This window comes from Stenella coeruleoalba, assembly GCF_951394435.1.
Source record: "Stenella coeruleoalba genome assembly, chromosome: 10".
Lineage (NCBI taxonomy): Eukaryota > Metazoa > Chordata > Mammalia > Artiodactyla > Delphinidae > Stenella > Stenella coeruleoalba.
Genome location: NC_137156.1, coordinates 56597926 through 56616539, shown reverse-complemented (window position 1 = coordinate 56616539; position 18614 = coordinate 56597926). Strand labels below are relative to the sequence as shown.

The 18614-nt window shown below is 47.0% G+C and overlaps 1 protein-coding gene across 3 annotated transcripts in view; it reads right to left on the bottom strand.

Moving 5' to 3' along the window:
- ITGA9 (integrin subunit alpha 9) overlaps positions 1 to 18614 on the bottom strand; it is a 353362-nt gene that overhangs the window by 294495 nt on the left and 40253 nt on the right. For all 3 annotated transcript variants that reach the window (XM_079933602.1, XM_079933603.1, XM_079933604.1), the window contains 4 exons: positions 14356 to 14423; positions 8546 to 8675; positions 5889 to 5974; positions 3161 to 3229 (listed from right to left, as the gene is read on the bottom strand). In XM_079933602.1, the coding sequence (XP_079789728.1) occupies positions 3161 to 3229; positions 5889 to 5974; positions 8546 to 8675; positions 14356 to 14423 (353 nt within the window). The remainder of the gene's footprint in view (positions 1 to 3160; positions 3230 to 5888; positions 5975 to 8545; positions 8676 to 14355; positions 14424 to 18614) is intronic.

Genomic DNA, 18614 nt, shown 5'->3' with positions numbered 1-18614 from the left:
GGTGGGCAGAAACCAGCTGACAGTCACCAATTCAGTGGCCTTGCCAATGTCTCTATCTTGACTTTAGTAAAAGAAACCGCTAAGACCCAGGCAAGGCCCTGAAGACCGAAGCTGCTGGCTGTTCTCTCTGGCTGAGTCCCAGGGGAACTATTTGTTTCATTCCAATGGTCTATTTAACTTGGCATCTTCGTCGGTGTTCAATCAGAAATCCCCGGACGTGAAGTTTCCTATCTAAGTTTTGACATATAAACACTTCACATACTCAATTATTGCAATGAAACTTCGATAGGGCAACGACATGCTTTGGGGTGAGTGTTCCTTGATCAGAGCTCTCCCATCACCCTGGAAATATGAGGACACATGTCATAGCAGTGGAATTGCACATGTATTGGTGATTTCTTACGTGCACTATACGAAGGATGTCAACCAGTAAAGACCAGAACCATTTGGGGTTTTGTCTCTCTTATGGCCAGGAGACAGAACTCTCTGACCAGATTCTGGCCACACGGAAGCAGAAGTGGGTCAGGGGTTTCCTGAGTCAGAACCCTCCTCTATGTGTGGCTCTGGACACAGGGGTAAAGCAAAGGCATCCTTTGAAAGCCTGGGGTCATGTCCTTTCCCACTGAAATAATGGAGAAGTCAGTGGGACAAGAATTTCTCATTTCTTCTGGCACAAGCAGAATAAGATGTCTAAAGAGAGTAATCAGAAAGATGATGACGGGGGCAAAGTTGGAAGATGGTGAAACAAGATGGCAGAGTGAAGGACATATGTTACAATGGTTCAAGGTGAGGGCGAGAAAAGCCCCAAGGAAAATGAATGGCAGCTCTGGAGCTGGGAGGTGAGACAGCTGGCCCATGGTCTCCTCTTCAGGGAGCCCTGTCGTGTCATAATGAGGACATTCAAGCTGACCTGCAGGTTGGTCTGTGCTGGAACCCACGTCATCATGTCCTCGGGAAATTTGGAAAAGCAGATTCTCAAACCTTTCCCTCTCACGTCACCCACTCTCAAATCTGCTCCCCCAAACCTGCCCATGACCCAGACACAGATGGGTAGCCATGAAAGCTATCATCCAAACAGGGAGGGTTCTGGGAAAGTGAAAGGGCTCAATTATAGACTGTTGTTTACACCAGGATGACCAGCATCAGCTGGGCCTGTCCTGGGCACAGGCAGCGGGCAGTGGAGGTGGGGACACAGGAAGCAGGAGGGAGGCACGGTGATAGCTGAACATGAAAATATTCTAAAAATAGGGTGATAGGGACTTCCCTGGTGGTCCAGTGGTTAGGACTCCATACTCGTACTGCAGGGAGCATGGGTTTGATCCCTGCTTGGGGAACTAAGATCCCGCATACCACAAAGTGCAGGAAAAAAAAAAGAAATAAATTAAAAAAAAAATAGGGTGATAAGTGTGTTTAAGCCCCACAATTCACTTTAAAGACTCCCTCAAAAAAATAGTAGTTACATAAGATAGATGTGTTAGCGAACCTCAGTGTGGTCATCATTTCACAATATATACATGTACCAAGTCATCACACTGTACACCTTAAACGTGTTATATATCAATTATATCTCAATAAGCTGGGGGGGGTTAATTTCATGCTGTCAAGCCGAGGTACATTGGAAGGGTAGCAGAGGGAGGGAGGGTTTTCCACAGGAAAACTCACCCATTTATTTTTTTTGGATAAAGAGCTAAAATGTTAGGCTTAGCAGCATTTACACCCTACTTGCTCTTTGGGACTCTTTCTCAGAAATGGCACGGGGTTATTTATTTTCTAACTTTAGAGGTGCTTGGAAATCCTTTTTTGCAGAATTGCTCACAGTCTTCTTCCAGTGTTGTTGTTTTGGGGTTTTGGAAATGTTAAAATAACACAGGCTTGCATAGTTCCCGGGGGGGAATGCAGAGCTGCCCTCAGGGAAAACCTCACAAAACTGAGTTTGGTGATGTATTTTTTATTGAAAAGGTTATGACAGTTATATACTAAAAATACACATGATGGTTGTTAAAACTGCAAAAAGCTCTACTTGAGTGGGATTTTTGGAACTCAGACTATGACTCCCCATCAGAACAATATGCAGTGGTGCCAGGCTGGCATGAGGCAGGTCTAACACAGCAGGACCTGAACTGGGGCACATGGCCCACCCAGGATGGAAACATCATTTTTTCCCCCTCTTCTTAGTGTGATGGTAGGAGAATGTCAGAAGGCAATTTTACCTATCTCCTCAAATCTCCCTCCCAAGTCCCAAGTCCTGTTCTTCTTCCCCGAGCTCACTAAGGCCTCTACCAAGACAACTCTTCAAATCACCCCCTTCACATCCCCACCTAAACTTGTCTCCTCTTAGAGTGGCCAATCTTACCAAATAATCCTGCCGATCGAAGCCATGCCAAGGTGTGCACCACTGATAAGCCCATGAAAAATGGTGTGTATTAATCAAAGGAATCTCTACCTGGCTTAATTTCAGACTACGATGCAATATAACGGAAACTTGCAGGAAATGGAGAATTAGCAATAGGGTAAGGATAATAAGATGGCACAGGCAGATAAACCTTGCCCAGGACTAATTTCAGGGCAGCCTTCCCCAGCTATTTCTATTTCAAAGTTCTAAAAGGAACCGGGTGATATCTGTTTTTTGTGTGGCAACAGTTCCCATGGCGATGGTGGCAGAGGGCTTGGGATGTAAGCAGGAGGGGCGGCTTTGGGTTGGTGAGATAGGGAGAGTGAGAACCATCTATCTGCCTGCCTCCTTTGAAAGTAATCGGTCATGTATCTGTACTCAACAATGCCTTATCTCTCTGGAGCTGGGAGAAAGACAGACGGAGAGGGACAGAGAGGCAGAAAGATAAAGGCAGAAAGAAACAGAGCACATAGTCATTTTGATGAGTATCTGAACCGTGGATAACCTTTTAGACCTCTGTGCTGTAACTTGGCTGTGTACAAACTCATCTCGCTCCCCGTCTCAGCACGCATGAATCCCAGGAATCTGCAGGTCACACACAATGCTGAGAAGGTAATGGCTCCAACAGGCAACTGAACATGCCATGTAAATGTAGGGCACAGATGGGCCTTTAAACCAATATTCTAAAAAGTAAGAACTGATTCCCACATGATGACATCTCTCAAACAAACAAACAAACAAACAAGACACTAATCCCAAGGATCTCACCTTTTTACCTGATGCCTGAAAAATCTTAATTAAGGTGCCTGATCTTCGGTCAGCTCTAAAAATATAAACCTATGGAAGGAAAAAAAAAAATCCAGTTAAGATGGAAGCAATGACCAAAGATATTTATCAGCATCCTTCTGGGAGTTCTATGTAAATGCCTGACCAGACACATGCAGATGTGCCTACACTAGCTGATGACAAATCACTTCACGCACTCTGCAAAGAAACTGTCCTTCAATCCTGAGGCAGAAATCACCTCCATGCCTCCTGAGCCACACTGTTTACGGGAGTCACGCCCAGTAAGACCTAAGGAGCTTCCAAATTACTACCAAAAAGTCAACTCCTGGGAAAAGGATTTTCTTCCTCGAAACACTTCCTTCCTTCCTATTAGTTAGAGCTTTAGCAGGTATCACAATACAGTCATCCCTTGGCGTCTGTGGGGGATTGGGTCCAGGACCCCCAGGATAGCAAAATCCACAGATGCTCAAGTCCCTTAAGTAAAATGGCATAGTGTTTGCATATAACCTAGGCAATCATCCCTACATTACTTAGACTATCTAACACAATGTAAATACTATGTAAACAGTTGTAAATACAGTGTAAATGCTATGTAAATAGTTGCGTGGCAAATTCAAGATTTGCTTTTAGAACTTTCTAGAATTTTTTTCCCCAAATATTTTCCATCCATGTTTGTTTGAATCCACAGATGTGGAAACCCGCAGGTAGGGAGGGCCAACTGTGTAAGAGAAGGGATGGACGTGAGCATTTTAGACAAAGTGATTCCGCAGAACGTTAGTGTCATGAGATCTGCTTGGGTAAATATGAGTTTAGTTTGCAAAATGCCAGAGTTAAACATTAAATAAATTCCTTTACTGGGGACCTTTCAAAGACTTTAGCCTGTGCATTTACACCATGAATCTCTACCACAGAAAGGACTGTTTGTGTAGAACTTCCTAAATGAAATGAGTGTGGAAGTTCTTTTTCAAGTTGCATCTTAAGGGAAGAGTGAGTGTCCCATGAGAACCAGTGTCAGCGAGCCTCCCATGGGGTCAGGAATCACCATCTTAGTGTGAATGCTTTCCTGCCCCAATACCGGAAACGATAACCACCAAGATCCTGAAGGCCAGAGAGCCATCCTGGGGTCCTTGGGAAGCAAGTCTGTACCACCTCCCATGCCTGGCAATGTGGAACCGTCAGCAACTTTGCCAACTATGACCAGTCTCCCCAGCACCTCTCAGGGGTTCCAGCTGAAAGCAGCATTTTTATGTTCATCTTTGTTAACTAGATCCAGGGTGCCCTCTGCCTGGCTCTATCCGTTTTAAGTACCATTCTCATCCTAAGGCTTGACAGGGACTATACAGTTATCCCAACCACCTGAAGAGAAGACAATTAGATCAAGTTTTCTGTAACTGGTGATTTAAAACAAAACAAAGCTGCTGTCAGCAGCACTGAGGCATCCACACTGCTGTGAATTGGGAGGTAGGCGTGTTTACCGGCTACAGAGATGCCTGGCCACACGCAGCTCCTCCCCCAGAAGAGATTATCAATGTGGGGACAGCCCTTGGCTCTGTCCCTCCACCACACAGAGGAATTCATGTGACTTGGAAAGACTCATCCCTTGCTGGAAGTTATCAGAGTTCATCTGCACACCCTCCCTGTGCTCAGGGCCCTGGGTTTTTACCGTGGCTTCGTTTTCAAGGAAAATAGCATCGGTGTTAACAGGGAGGGAGGCATGTGCTCCAGAAATCTGAGTGTTGACTCCTAACTCCTGCCCAGGAGGATCCAGGAAAACGACCCTCATGAATGCCCAGCAGTCACGCCTTGTCCGCTGATCAGACTGACATCCTGGCCGAACGCTCCAGTTACCAGTGGTCTCTGTCTGGGCCTCTCCAGAATCCACTTTTCCAAGCCCCCAGAGATATAGCCAGATTCTATCAAAGGTCCACCCCTTATGGGCTCTGACCCAAAGACCATTCCTCTCTTCAGTCGTAACTATCAAACAAACTATGGAGCTTGTTAAAATGCGTATTCCTGACTAATCTGGATCGACTCAACTGGACTTCCTGTAGCCTGGAGCTAAAGATCCAACAAACATAGTCCTCCATATTTCAGGCCCCATAGATGCCATGATTCCCAAAGGGATTCTGACGGTCCTAGATCCATGGGGTCTTTTCTATACTCTGGGCAGATACTTTAGGGAAAGAGACCCGTATATTCCCAGTCTAGCCTCTGGGCTGAATTGGTCTTGTTTCTAAAACATTGGAGGAAAAAATGTGAGAATCTAGGCCTAAAGATAAATAAAAAGGCCCCAAAGATATCTGGGATTAGACCTGGTTCCATTAAGTCAAACTTGGAAAGGATTTGGGAGAGGGGAGGGTTTGAAGTCGGGTAGCGCTGGACACCCTTCCTTTGGAGAATGGCACAATACCACGGGTCAATCTTAATCATCTCTCACACACACAGCATCAGCCATGAAAAACATTCTCAGATGACAAAGTGCAGAGAATGGAGAGGTCTGGGAATAGTATTCATACTCGGATGAAGTTTTCAAAGTAAATTCTCAAAAGAGGCTGTTGGAGATGAACAGATGATTCCTCAATATTTCATCACTTACCTGCCAGCCGCCCAGGAGAATGTTCACATCAAAGTGAATTGACAAACCTCGAAAAGAGCGGCAGCATGCTCCCCCCATCTGACCCCGTGCTATTCCGTAGACTTTGCTCCTCACCTTCCCAATGCCTTCGTCCTGAGGGGCACCTCCTACCACATCGGTGGTGGACACATGAGAAAAGTGTCCGGCAGTAACTGCATAACCTGCAGAAGATGGGGAGAAACCAAGGAAGGGGCGGAGAAAGAAGATCCATCAGAGGACAGTGCTTCTCAAGCATCCCTTATCTGGACAATTATGATCCAGTTATTCTTAGAACATAAATTATCAGGGAATAAATGGCAGCTGTCAGTCTTCTCACGCTGGAATGGCTCATCTCACAAAAAGACATGTTCACAAGGACTCCAGGGCAGGAAAGAGTGCTTTCTGAGTGTCCTCTTTGGAACAGGTGCTGTGCTAAATACTCCACATCTATTTTTTCCTTTTTGAGATACAATTTTCATACAGTAAAGTACACACATCTAAAGTGTAGAATTTAACAAGTGTGTACACATGGACATCACCAGCCAGAGTGACTATAACCACAGAACCACGAGCCCAAAACATTCCCTCATTCCCTCTCCCAGTCACTACCCTGCCCCCTGCACGGGTCACCCCTCTCCTGATTTCTGTCACCATATACTACGTGTGCCTGTTCCAAACTTCCCTCAACGTAACTTGTGTGAGGTTCATCCATGCTGTTGAGTATGGTACTAGTTTCTTTTTATGGATGAGTATGTTCCATTGTATGATGATATCATAATGTCTTTATTCTCCTATTGCTGGACGTTTAGGTTGTTTCCAGTTATTTCAGCTTTATTGTGAATAAAGCTGCTATGAACATTCTTACACATGTCTTCAGATGCCACTGTCTCTTTTAATCTCCCAACTCTATTTCACAGATACGGAAACAGGGACTAAATGTGGGTAAGCAACACACCCAAGATCACACAGCAAGATTCAAATCCAATCTGTGTGTCTCCAAATCCCTTGCCGTGAACCATTATGCACACCCACTCCTAAGAAGAGCCAGAAAAAAGCTGACAGTGGGTCGGTGGATAGATGGATGATGGAGCAAAGAATCCGCGGACGCAGAAAGAATCTAGAAACAAAGGTAAAAGTTGTCTGAGCTTAGTCTAAATGTCTCCTGCTTTCTGAGAGCCCTGCCGGCAGTAAAAACCCTGTACAGGCTGCTGTATATTCTACAAACCTTTTCCTCATCCTCAAATCCTAATGTTATGACCATAAGCTGCTTGCATTTTGTAATGGTGTCATATTATGATCAACTCTTACTCACCAGGTGGCTGATTTCTCTCAGACTGGAGGCTCACGTTCCCTAAGACTATTATGAGTGACATCAGAGCTTCAAGTGAGTCTTGCAATCCCACAGCATGAAGGCCTCTACTTGGCACACAGGAAGGAGCCACGGGCCCTGAGGCTCAGAGGACCTATCGACCCCAAAGCCACGTCCAAACTGGGTTCTTTTCTGCCTTCTCTTCATTCTCTGACCTAATAAACATGTGTTGACTCCCTCTTCTGCACCAGACACTATACCAAGTCCTGGAAATGTCAGACAAACTCCCCTCCTCCAAGGTGCTCCCAGCCCAGCGAGGGGTCCACACCAGCGGGCGGGGCTGTCTGCAGAGCATACACAGGTGGGCAGCTCGGCACCTAGACTCTGGGCTCAGAAACCACAGGTTTAAACCCCCACTTTGCTACTGATGAACCATGGGACCTCAGCAAGTTAAATGACTTCTTTGTACCTCGGTTTCTTTCACATGCAGAGCCTGGCATGGAGTAAGTCCCCAATAAATGACAGCATTTAAGGAGCTGGGCGTGCAGAGCAGCAAACACCCCAAAGACTCTGAGTAAAGGTATCACAGTCGGTGCTACTGGGCAAAAGACTTAGAGGGGAAAAGACAAGTCAGCCAGTCCCTCCTTCCAACTCACAAGCAAATCTCCATACAAAAAGCGTGTCAGGGACTCCCCCAGATTTAAGTTAAGCGTAATGAGTGTGAAAGAACATTGTTTTCTCATCGTTAGGCCTTGCTAAATTTAGCTTCATTTTCAGCCCAGAATTACAGCATTTAGGGCCTGAATTAAAGAAAAGAGCCATGTCAAATTGTCTTTTACACAAGTAAAGACAGCCTCTCTCTGTTCACCAATAAGCATGGTCTTGTCCAGAGTCATTCTGGCCTGGTGGCTGCTAACTTAAGTTGTGTCTACCTTCCTTCTAGAGGATTAAAACGGTTAAGAAAATATAAGTTTTTCTGAGCCTTTAATTAAACCTCAGGATTAGGTTGCCATCCATCATGCTAATTTCTGGTTCTTATTATTTCTACCTGCAACCAGTTTTGTGACCAGAAAGCAGAGACCTCATCCAAAGGAAAGTCATGGAAAAACAGGATTCTCTCACACTCGTTTTGTATCTAATCATCTGAACCCGAGTAATTGCTAAAATAGGAAAAGAAAATGTTTGCTTCCTTGGAGGTTCACCTGTCAGTTTTTTAATTAAATCACACAGCTTTAATTCAGTCCCGTCTTTTGTTCTCCTCTCTCTACCTGATATGTGTGGAGCTCAATGTTGTGGTGCCCTTGGCTAAAAGTGCAACTAAGTAGAACAGCAGATGTTAAAGCCAACGAACTCTTCTTTCCACCAGTAAAGCAATCACTGGCAAGCTTGGTGGTAATCACTCCCACTTCCCCTTTCTTACCTGTCACCTCCTTGAGCTACTCACCCAGGTAGGTGTACCTCCTGTTCATGATCACTTCATCATTTAGTTTGAAATAGGTGTTGTCTGTGAGGTTCAGCACTTTGACCGTCCCAGCCCAATAAAATGACCCTGGGGCACCCATCACCACCAGCTCCTATGGAAGAGAAACCCAAAGGTAAACAGGGAAGGAAACTGAAGAGGGGAGAAGGCGGTGTGGTGAGACCCACAATCACAACAAAGAACTCGTAATTTAAGTAAAGATGCCACACCAGAAAATTTCTTCACCTGAGCAATAAAAAAAATTTCATATTCATAATGATTTACAATTGCCAAAATATGGAAGCAACCTATGCGTCCATCAACAGATGAATGGATAAAGAAGATGTACTGACACTCCAGAGAAATCCCCTCCAGTCCTCATTCTCAGGAATGGTTCTGAAGCTGGGTTTTCTGGCCACTAAAGGCTCATTGCGAAGTCAAAACAACGAAAACAGGAGAGCAGAGAGGCCCACTACAGGAAAGATGTGGACTGGGGAGAGAAGAGACCACAGACAGCAAGACACAGCACTACTATTAAAACAGGCCCAGGAAGCACCCCAATGTTCATAGCAGCATTATTTATAATAGCCAATATACGGAAGCAATCTAAGTGTCCATCCACAGATGAACAGATAGAGAAGATGTGATACATATAGACAACGGAATATGACTCAGCCATAAAAAAGAATGAAATTTTGCCATTTGCAGCAAAATGGATGAACTTGGAGGGCATTATGCTCAGTGAAATAAGCCCAATAGAGAAAGACATTATCGAGGCTTTCCTTCCCCAATCTTCCCCAACAGGAAATCCCTTCTCTTTGATTATCTATATTTTCTAAAGTATCTACACTGCAGTAAGAAATAATAAAAATTATTTTTCTAACAAATTCATTAACTTTTCACTCCACAATATTTATTAAGCATCTCCTACTTATACCAGATCCACAGATCAATCAAATCCCTTTGTAAAACATTCCCAGGGTAAGGCAACAAGGAAATGTACAGAATGTTTAGAAAAAATTTACCCAAAAGGGTTAAAATAAAGGCAGTTTTAGAGGAAACCCCTCAGCTGTACAAAAACCCCAAAGATACAGGCCTTCTGGGCTCATGGAGATGCTGGACACTGTACAGGTCATGCTCTTGTTACTGACACACACACACCACTCTTGGCCTCTAGGGTCCCCACACTGTTATACTTCAGAAACATCCTTCCAGGCTGGCCCCTCTCTACAGAGCTGGCCTCACCACTGTCAGAAGCTGCTGGTTTCCAACAAGTCCCTGGAGGCTAGATCCCGCCCTAAGAATTCTGAGTTTCTGTTGACATTTCATAAAGTGACACTGAATTCCCTGGGAGCAAATGTCTGAAAAAGCCAGAGCCATCTTAATAGAACAGCAGAGAGAGGAGGACAGACCACACAGAAAGGAGAGCACGTGTGTGGCAGCAGCAGTATCAGGACAAAACTTTGAACAACACATGTTCTATGGTCAATTCGGTAAGAACCTTACCAAAGAACAGGGTGTGAGCATGGCTGGAAGGAAAGCCACCAGACTCCTGCCTGAATGGTTTGCTGTTGATAATTCATGAAGGTGTGGACCAAGAATGACCATTGAGAAGCACTTCACTTTAAGTTTCTGAGATCCAATCCATCTCCAAGGATGCTATGAGGATGAGAAACCGGATACCCTCAGGGGTATCTCACTGTTTTATAAAAATATATCACTTTCTGCACTTAGGACACATCCTTGGGAAAACATGGGCAGTGCGTTCATTCATTCCCCTTATAGTCATCTGTTCTGTGTAAGGGACTGTGCTGGTTCTAGAAGGGGCATGAGAAAGACAAATGATCATCAGAGAAGGGAGACTTTCTCCTTGGTCTTAAGCTCAGAAAGGACGCTGTAATCAGTGCCCGAACACAAAGAGCACAGAAAGACAAAATGAGCAGTATCCCCAGTGCCAGCCATAACCAGCAGCTCTTCACGAGCCAAAGCTTTGAGCACCACCAGAGGCCTATAAGGCTCTTGGGGACACCAGGTAGTGGACGTGTTGTTTTCTGATGATTCAGATTAATCCAGGATAAAAGTCGAGAAATGTATGTCTAACATATCGCTGTATCCCCTCTCTCAAACATTACAAAGAGAATAAAACAAGGTCATCCCTCTCCTCAAAAACCTTTAAAACCAACAGCTTTTGGTTTCTTTCCCTCTCCTCTTACTGTTTATGCCCCCTTCTCCCTGCAGTTCAAACTAGGTAAACTGAGGCCCAGCCTGAGACCCTTGTGGCTGGGGGCAGGGAAACAGCATCTCCCTGGAATTCCCTCCTATTTGGCTTTTTCCATCCGCTGTGGTTGCAGCCTGGGGCCTTTTGACACTGTCCACAAGTGCCAGGAAAATGTGATCAATGCTTGGCTCCTCACCACCCAGGAACAGACAATGCAAATGCAACACACAGAAGTGCAAGCTTCTCCAAAAGCCCAAGGCCACCACTGCCTAAATCATGTGTGCAAAACTCCATCCATCAACAGCATGGGCCTTTAGCAAGGGGCAGAACCTCCTGAGGCACACGGGTACCTGGAGCTGCCTGAGAGGAGCCTGGGGGGCTTTTCTCTGTGCCCTGTAGGTTGGCACAAGCAGGGGGCAGAATAGTCCTCAGAATCTGTGACAGAAGTCTGTGCCGGATGGATTTCCACCCAGATGTCCCCAGGCTCTCACAGTGGTGCCCTGACACCAGCAGGGTTGGGCCAAGTCTTCTCTTGCTGCTTAGAAGTATCTACCTCTGTTATCCTAGGCTACAAAAATAAATATGTTCCCGGGAAGTTCTCCCTTGTCCTCAACGCTGGGCTAAAATTCATGCAGTGTCCATAACTCAAACAGCTTTGATAACCCCAGGGTCACTGACGTTCAGGTCAAGCAGTCGCCTTGGGCCAGAGTAGTTTGGGGCAACATGGCCATGACCGGAAGGCCACAGAACTACGTCCAGCTTGGGAGGCAGCTGTCCGCCCTGTGCAGGGACAGTCCAGCTCCCAGCAAAGGCAAACCCAAGTAACAAGGTCAGCAGGAGGGCAGGAGAGGGGCACAGTGCTGCCTGACCCCTTCAACCATATTTCCTGCTCGGCCTCCAACAGCTGAAGTTCCAGAAACGAGGGAGACTGGGAGTTCAAAGACCTCCTGTTTAGGGAGGCCAAAAGCCTGGGAACTGAAGCAGAGGCCAAGGCCCCGAGTGGCCGGTTCAGGACCGAGCCCTCCTGCTCACTGCCCCCCGACTCCCTGCAGTGCTCCACGCACCAGCCCCACTGCTGCCCGCACCCTGCTTCCCTCAGGCTCTGGAGTCCCAGCAGGTCCTCTGGTAATCCGGAGCTGGCACGGCCCCCCGAGTTCCCCTCCACACCCTTGTCCTTCCTCCTCCTCCTCCTCCCCCCAGCCCCAGTGCCCTCGTCTTCCCTCTCTGGCTGCAGACATCCCTTCCCAGGGACTCTTCCTCTCCCCTAGCTCCCCACCAACATCTCCAATGAGTTCTCATTTCTGCAATGACTTGACTTTCTCCTCCCACTGCCTACAGGAGACATTCTGCTCAGAGTCCCCCAACCCCGGCCCTATGCTAAGCATACCCAGTCCCCTCAGAAACATACTAGCATTGGCCAAATCAAGGCTGGATTCTAAAAACATCTATGTGAGTGTCCCATCCCCTCACCTCACATGGCATGTGTATACAGCAGACCCATCAGTTTACCTCTCCCAGTGGATTCTTCCTTGGGCAGCCCCCTTTCCACCGGTACCACTGTTCCCCAGAAACCTGGCATAAAACCTCCTTCCTCCCCGCCTCAGTCCTCTGTGGCCATAGTCCTATGGTCACCCAGCCCACTGATACTGCCTTCATATTTTCTGACTCCCCTCATCATATTTATTCCTAAAACATCCCATAGGCTGCCCTGTCCCTTTGTGGCTGCACCACAACACAGCCTCCAACCTGGCCTCCTCCAGGCTCTCCCACTTCCAGACACCTGGGCACAAGACAAGCCCAAATAGATTTTCTTACGGCACTGCCATCACTGTGTCTGTAAACTTATAGCAGTTCCCTGCTGCTTCCTGCATTGAGTCATACTTGCTACATCTCAATGGAGGAACAACAGCCATAGAAATTACACCCTCTATATGCTTACTGAGATGGAAGATGGGTAACCTTGGCATATGGCAGGATGGTATCTCAAATCAATGGGGACAAAGAAAACATTTAACAAACCAGTATCAGAACAACCAACCAGGGCTTCCCTGGTGGCGCAGTGGTTAAGAATCTGCCTGCCGAGGCTTCCCTGGTGGTGCAGTGGTTGAGAGTCCGCCTGCCGATGCAGGGGACAAGGGTTCGTGCCCCAGTCCGGGAAGATCCCACATGCCGCAGAGCGGCTAGGCCCGTGAGCCATGGCCGCTGGGCCTGCGCGTCTGGGGCCTGTGCACAACAGGAGAGACCACAACAGTGAGAGGCCCGTGTACCGCAAAAAAAAAAAAAGAATCCACCTGCCAGTGCAGGGGACACAGGTTCGAGCCCTGGTTCCAGAAGATCCCACATGCCGTGGAGCAACTAAGCCCATGCGCCACAACTACTGAGCCTGTACTCTAGAGCCCGCAAGCCACAACTACTGAAGCCCACACGCCTAAAGCCCATGCTCCGCAACAAGAGAAGCCACCACAATAAGAAGCCCGCGCACCATAACGAAGAGTAGCCCCGGTTCGCCGCCACTAGAGAAAGCCCGCGCACATTAACGAAGACCCAATGCAGCCAAAAAACTTAAAATAAATAAAATAAAAAAATTTATTTTAAAAAAAAAAAGAACCAACCACACATTTAGGAAAACAGTGAAGTTCATTTCTCCCGTATAATGTCTGCCCGCATAAATCTAAGATGGATTAAAGATTTAAATATTTTTTAACCTATAAAAGTGGCAGAAAAAAATACACGTGAATATTTCATAATCTTAGGATGGGGATGACCTTCCTAACAGAGAGGTCTAAAATCCCGAAAGAAAAAGACTGACAGATTTGACCAAATATGAATGTTCAATGCCCATATAGTAAAGACACCATTAAGCAAACTTAAAAATCAGGTAAAAGACTGGTGAAAAATATTGTAACACATTCAAGAGATATGAGATTACTATTGAAAATACAAGATCCTAAAAATCAGTAAAACAACAGTTAAAAAATAACATAATAATGGGCAAAGAACTTTAAACAGGCAATTTCCAGAAAAAATAAACACAAATGGCCTATATTTGAAAAGGATACTCAACTGCACGAATAATTAGGTAAAGAGCCATTAAAACACAATGTCATTTTTTTTAATGACAAAAATTTTAAGTATTGGTTAGAGGGTATAGGGACAATGACACACAACTGGGGAGAGTGTCAACTGGTAAATGTTTCTGGAGTGCAATTTGCCAGCATGTGTCAAAATCACATTTTGAAGGGCTTCTGACACAGCAGTTCCTCTACTGTGCAGCTCACCTACAGAAATGTGCACTTGTGCACAAAACACTATGCGTGGGGACCTCTGTAATAATGATGCTAGTAAGGATCTGGCATGATTCAGCAGCAGCTGAAACCAGTGGGTGTCATAGGCCTTTTCTCCCCCTCACTGTCCCATCCCCTCCCACAGCTCTGGGTTGTCCTCTGATGAGTGAAGGAGAAAGTCAGGCCCATGGGCCAAGACACAGAGCTTGGACTTTAATCTACCATATGATGGGAAGCCATGCAGGAAATGAACACCCATGAGAGAAGAGAAAGGCCCAAAGAGTGATACCCACCTCAGTGAAGAAGCCCGCTATCCCAGCCTGGCAGGAGCCATGTTCCTCTCCATACTTCTTCTTATACTCTAGAGGGGGAGGGGAGGGAAGAGAAGCAAACCACAGCCTCATCAGTGTGTGCCAGTTGTGTGCGGAGTGCCTGAGCATGCTGGGCATGTTCTTGAGTGCGGCCGCAGGCCCGGCCCAGGGACGCCGTCCAGACTGGGGCGCAGAGAAAAGTCTCAGGAATCCACCAGACCTCAAAAATCCAGGCTCTGGTGCCATCAGGTAGTGAGGCTGCCAAGTGCCCCGATGGGCTTCCTCTGTGCATGTGGGAAAGGAGAAGCAGCAGCCACGGTAATTAAGTGGGAGGCCAGTGACAATTATCTCATTCACTTCAGAAAGGACGGAAGCCCCAGGAGGAAGAAAGAACTGAAAACACGACACAGAGATGGAATGATGTGGCCATCCCAGTGTGGAGTCGCCTGGGAGACGACCAAGCCTCCCCAAAAGATACTCCATCCAGCTGGAGGCAATATGCTTTCCACCATGTGACCAGAAACTAGCCCTCAGAGCCCAGGGGCTGTGGGAAGAGGGGACTCCGCCGGACTGGCCCCAGAGCACGGTGACACCATCACTGACACCTCTTGTCCTCCTTGTGTGGAAGGAAAAGGGGAGATCTCTTTCTCCCTCCACAAATGGATCCAAAAGAAAACAACAAGATAAGTTCTCTTCCCCCACCTGTCCCTCAGCTCCTAATACTCCGACCCAACAAACGGGAACTCTGTTGCTACTGTTTCATATTTCAGTTGGCATTTTAAGTTTAGCATGTTCTGGGCACTGTGTCAGCTGTGCCCACTCACCATTTCATCAATCCCTCATCCCTGGGAGGGATCATCACCATTTGTTAACAGGTAAAACCCCTGAGGCTCAGAGAGTTCAAGTGATTCATCCGAGGTCACAAAGCCAGAATTCTATCCAAGTTCGGCAGACTCAGAAATTCACATTCTTTCACCTCTGTGGCTGATCAAAGGTTTTGCAGTGAGTGATTACACAAAACCCAGAAGGTGACAAGCCATGTGAAATAATGACATGGGTAAAGGCATGGAGATGGAGTTATGTTCAGCTTAAGTGACTCTAATTACATGTGAAACTGACATTGCTGGACAGAGGCTCACGGCTGCCTCTGGGCACCTTCAGGTCCAAGAGACCCAGTAAAATGACCCAGTGACCCCCATGTCACCCCCTGGGCTCCTGACAAGTCTCTGGTTCCATTAAAAGCAATATACTTAATTCTGAAACACAAAATAAATAATACAAAGGAACAGTGAAGCTGTGATTGCAACACAGTGCCACTTCCTGTGGTTCCAGAGTTATGTCCTGGAGGAGAAGCAGAAGGGCCCTGGGGAAATACACAGAGGAATTCATTTTCTAACAACACTCACTGCAGAGCCTGGTAACATTCTCCAGTAAGTGGCCATTAACCAACTGCTAAATTACAACAGAATGTCAATGGAGTTACTCCTCTTCCAGGGGAGGGCTAAATCAGTTCCTCCTACCTTGTCCTGTTATTACAAAGAGAACTCACAGCCCTGCCAGAAAGCAACCCAGTGACAGTAGAACACACTTCTCTGCAAAATCTTGCACCAGGGCCAGGAGCGGGACTTATGCGAAGTCATAAAGAGATCCTGCATCAAATTGTACGATGGCAAGAAACCATAAAAACTAGTAAATCCTGTATCAAATAGCACAATGGCAAAAAGGGTCAAAATGTCCCAACCGGAACAAACAGTCATATTAAATGTGGAAGGTCTGGCGAAAAGCATATCCACCCACTGACCCGACTGTAAGTCTCAGACAAATGAAACACAGAAAGAAAATTCAGCACCCACGAGCTGAAGGAAACTACAGTGCAGGACACTCGAGTTCAGCCTCATAAATTTAGGACATGAATAGGAATTATGTGGGAATCTTTCATGTTTTAAAGAAAACAGTCCCAAGATCTCTTTTGTGACAGGGGCTCCAAAACTAGACGGGAAAACTTGTCTTTCTCTACCCCATCCCCACACTCTGCTGGCGAGTGCTAAGCCAGGAGCAGGCCCCCGGTTCCTGAGGTGACCACAGCCATTCTGGGAGCTGGGAGGGTCCCAACCCCACCCCAGGCCAAAGGACCGCAGGGGAATCCCTTTGACCAGCACTCAGCCGGCATCGTGGCACCGTTCAGAGGTCAGCCCGGCTCCCCAACCTGGGATGGCCTCTTCCGAGGTCTGTGGGCCTCACATACGGGAAGCAGTCACCATCTCACCGGCCCCGACATTCCTGAAACCCCAGGGTCTACACCTGCCTTCGCAGCTTGCTCTAGAGCAAGGAATCAAACCACGTGGGGCTCCTGACAAGCACCCATGGCTCCTGAGAGGACAGGCCATGTTCTGACTGCCCAGAAATGCCTGTACTCTGATTAACCCCTTCAACCTGGAACAGGATCCAGTCCTATGCTTCCTCGCTCCCCACAGCATCACACACTTTGGGGGGCAGCTGTGGCAACTCCAGTCTAGGAAGGCTCCACTGGTATGTGTATCTGACATTTCACATTCCACAGCCTTCCAGAACCCCTCCTCAGCTTCTGTGCCCAGGTGACCTTGTAGGTAAAGGTAAGTGATACCCTCTCCCCATCTCAAAATGTGTTTGTTCATCACATAGTTTATTCAACACCGAGATGAGTTCACCCATCTCAGTGCCCCCAACACCAGCCCAGTGTAAGGTACAGTGTGTGCAGGTGAGGCTTTGCTGAGGGAAGGTGTGGGCGCTGCCATCCGTGCCCAGACCCGAGGCCCCAGGCGGAGATGCAAGAGGATCTGGCACATTCTTTCAGCCACTGAGCACCTGGACTCTCCAACTTGCTCTCCTTGGACCTCTGTGCCCCCTGACCTCCCAGCCCTACCCTCTGTCCTCCAGTCCATCAGGCTCTGTGACCTCCACCCCAGGCTTGCTTGAAGAGGATTTGTGTCCTGGGAATCCAATCGGTGGCATCACTGACCCCAGAGGCCTAAGGATGGAAGTAGGTGTGACTGGAGCAGGGCAAGTACACACAGGATGGATTTTTCTGGGCTTCCCAAACCTAGGTTGACTGATTCTGCCTTGGGCAATTCCATCTCCCTCTTGGGCCTCAAGAGAAACTGCACAGAATATTCAGAACCGGTTCTTTAATCCCTGCCCACCCCCTGGCATGATCCTTCACGGACTGTCCTCAAAGATCTGAGGACACAGATGGGACAGCCCACGCTGGGAGACACTGAGCCTGTGTCCAAGCCTGGCCCTCCTGGTACAAAGTGCTCTTCTTCTAAAAGCCAAACTCCTGTGAAGAAGTGACGTGAGCAGGCTTCACAGAACACTTCAAAGCTATTCCTGATCAACCACATCGTAAGACTCAGCACCATTGTGCGAGCACAGCCACCCAAACCCCAAGTCAAGTTCTGTGCCTGGCCTGCTCCTTTCCAGTAAAAATCAAACATCCACATTGTGCTGGCCTACCAGATATTCAAAAAATCCTGATTAAGTGAGAAGTGATCTAAGAAAGACTTTGTAAAGTGAACAAGGCCACACAACAGGTAAACTGGCATCTCAGGGTGCAGTGGTGGCCCTTAGGGCCCAGGCCTGGGCTATGGGGGCTTCCCAAGAGATGCTGGCCAGATACACTGGATCCTGGACCACAGCATGCTTCAGTTGTTTTCACTCTGTTGAGTGCTATTTCCATGAGTTAAGGACACCACTGTTATTTTAACCTGATACCTTCTGCAAAAATATATATATATATAATATATATAAATATATAAAATACATATATATTTTTAAATATTTTATATATTTTGTATTTATGTGTGTATATATGTGTGTGTGTGTGTGTGTGTGTGTGTGTGTGTATATATATATATAAAGGGCAGGTTGTAGTTTCTCGATCTAATCCAGTTCTAAAGTACAGGCCTTTCTTCTTCTTCAAAAATTATATACATAGGGCAATCTATCATTCCCGTATGCTAGAAACTCGATTTTGCTTGCCTATACTGGAGAAGGCAGGAGATCCTCTACCACAGAGCTATGAGAAGGGGGGTGAGTGTGGAGACAAGGGGCTGTCCCATCACAGCATCCCCAGGTCACACACCCTCCCTCTGCGGAGAGGTCCAGGAAGTAGAGGGCGGAGGGCTGGGGCAGGACCTCCAGCCTCCTGTGTTCTCAAGAAGAACTGCTCCTGCACACACAGAGGCACCAGGCCACTCCTGGGC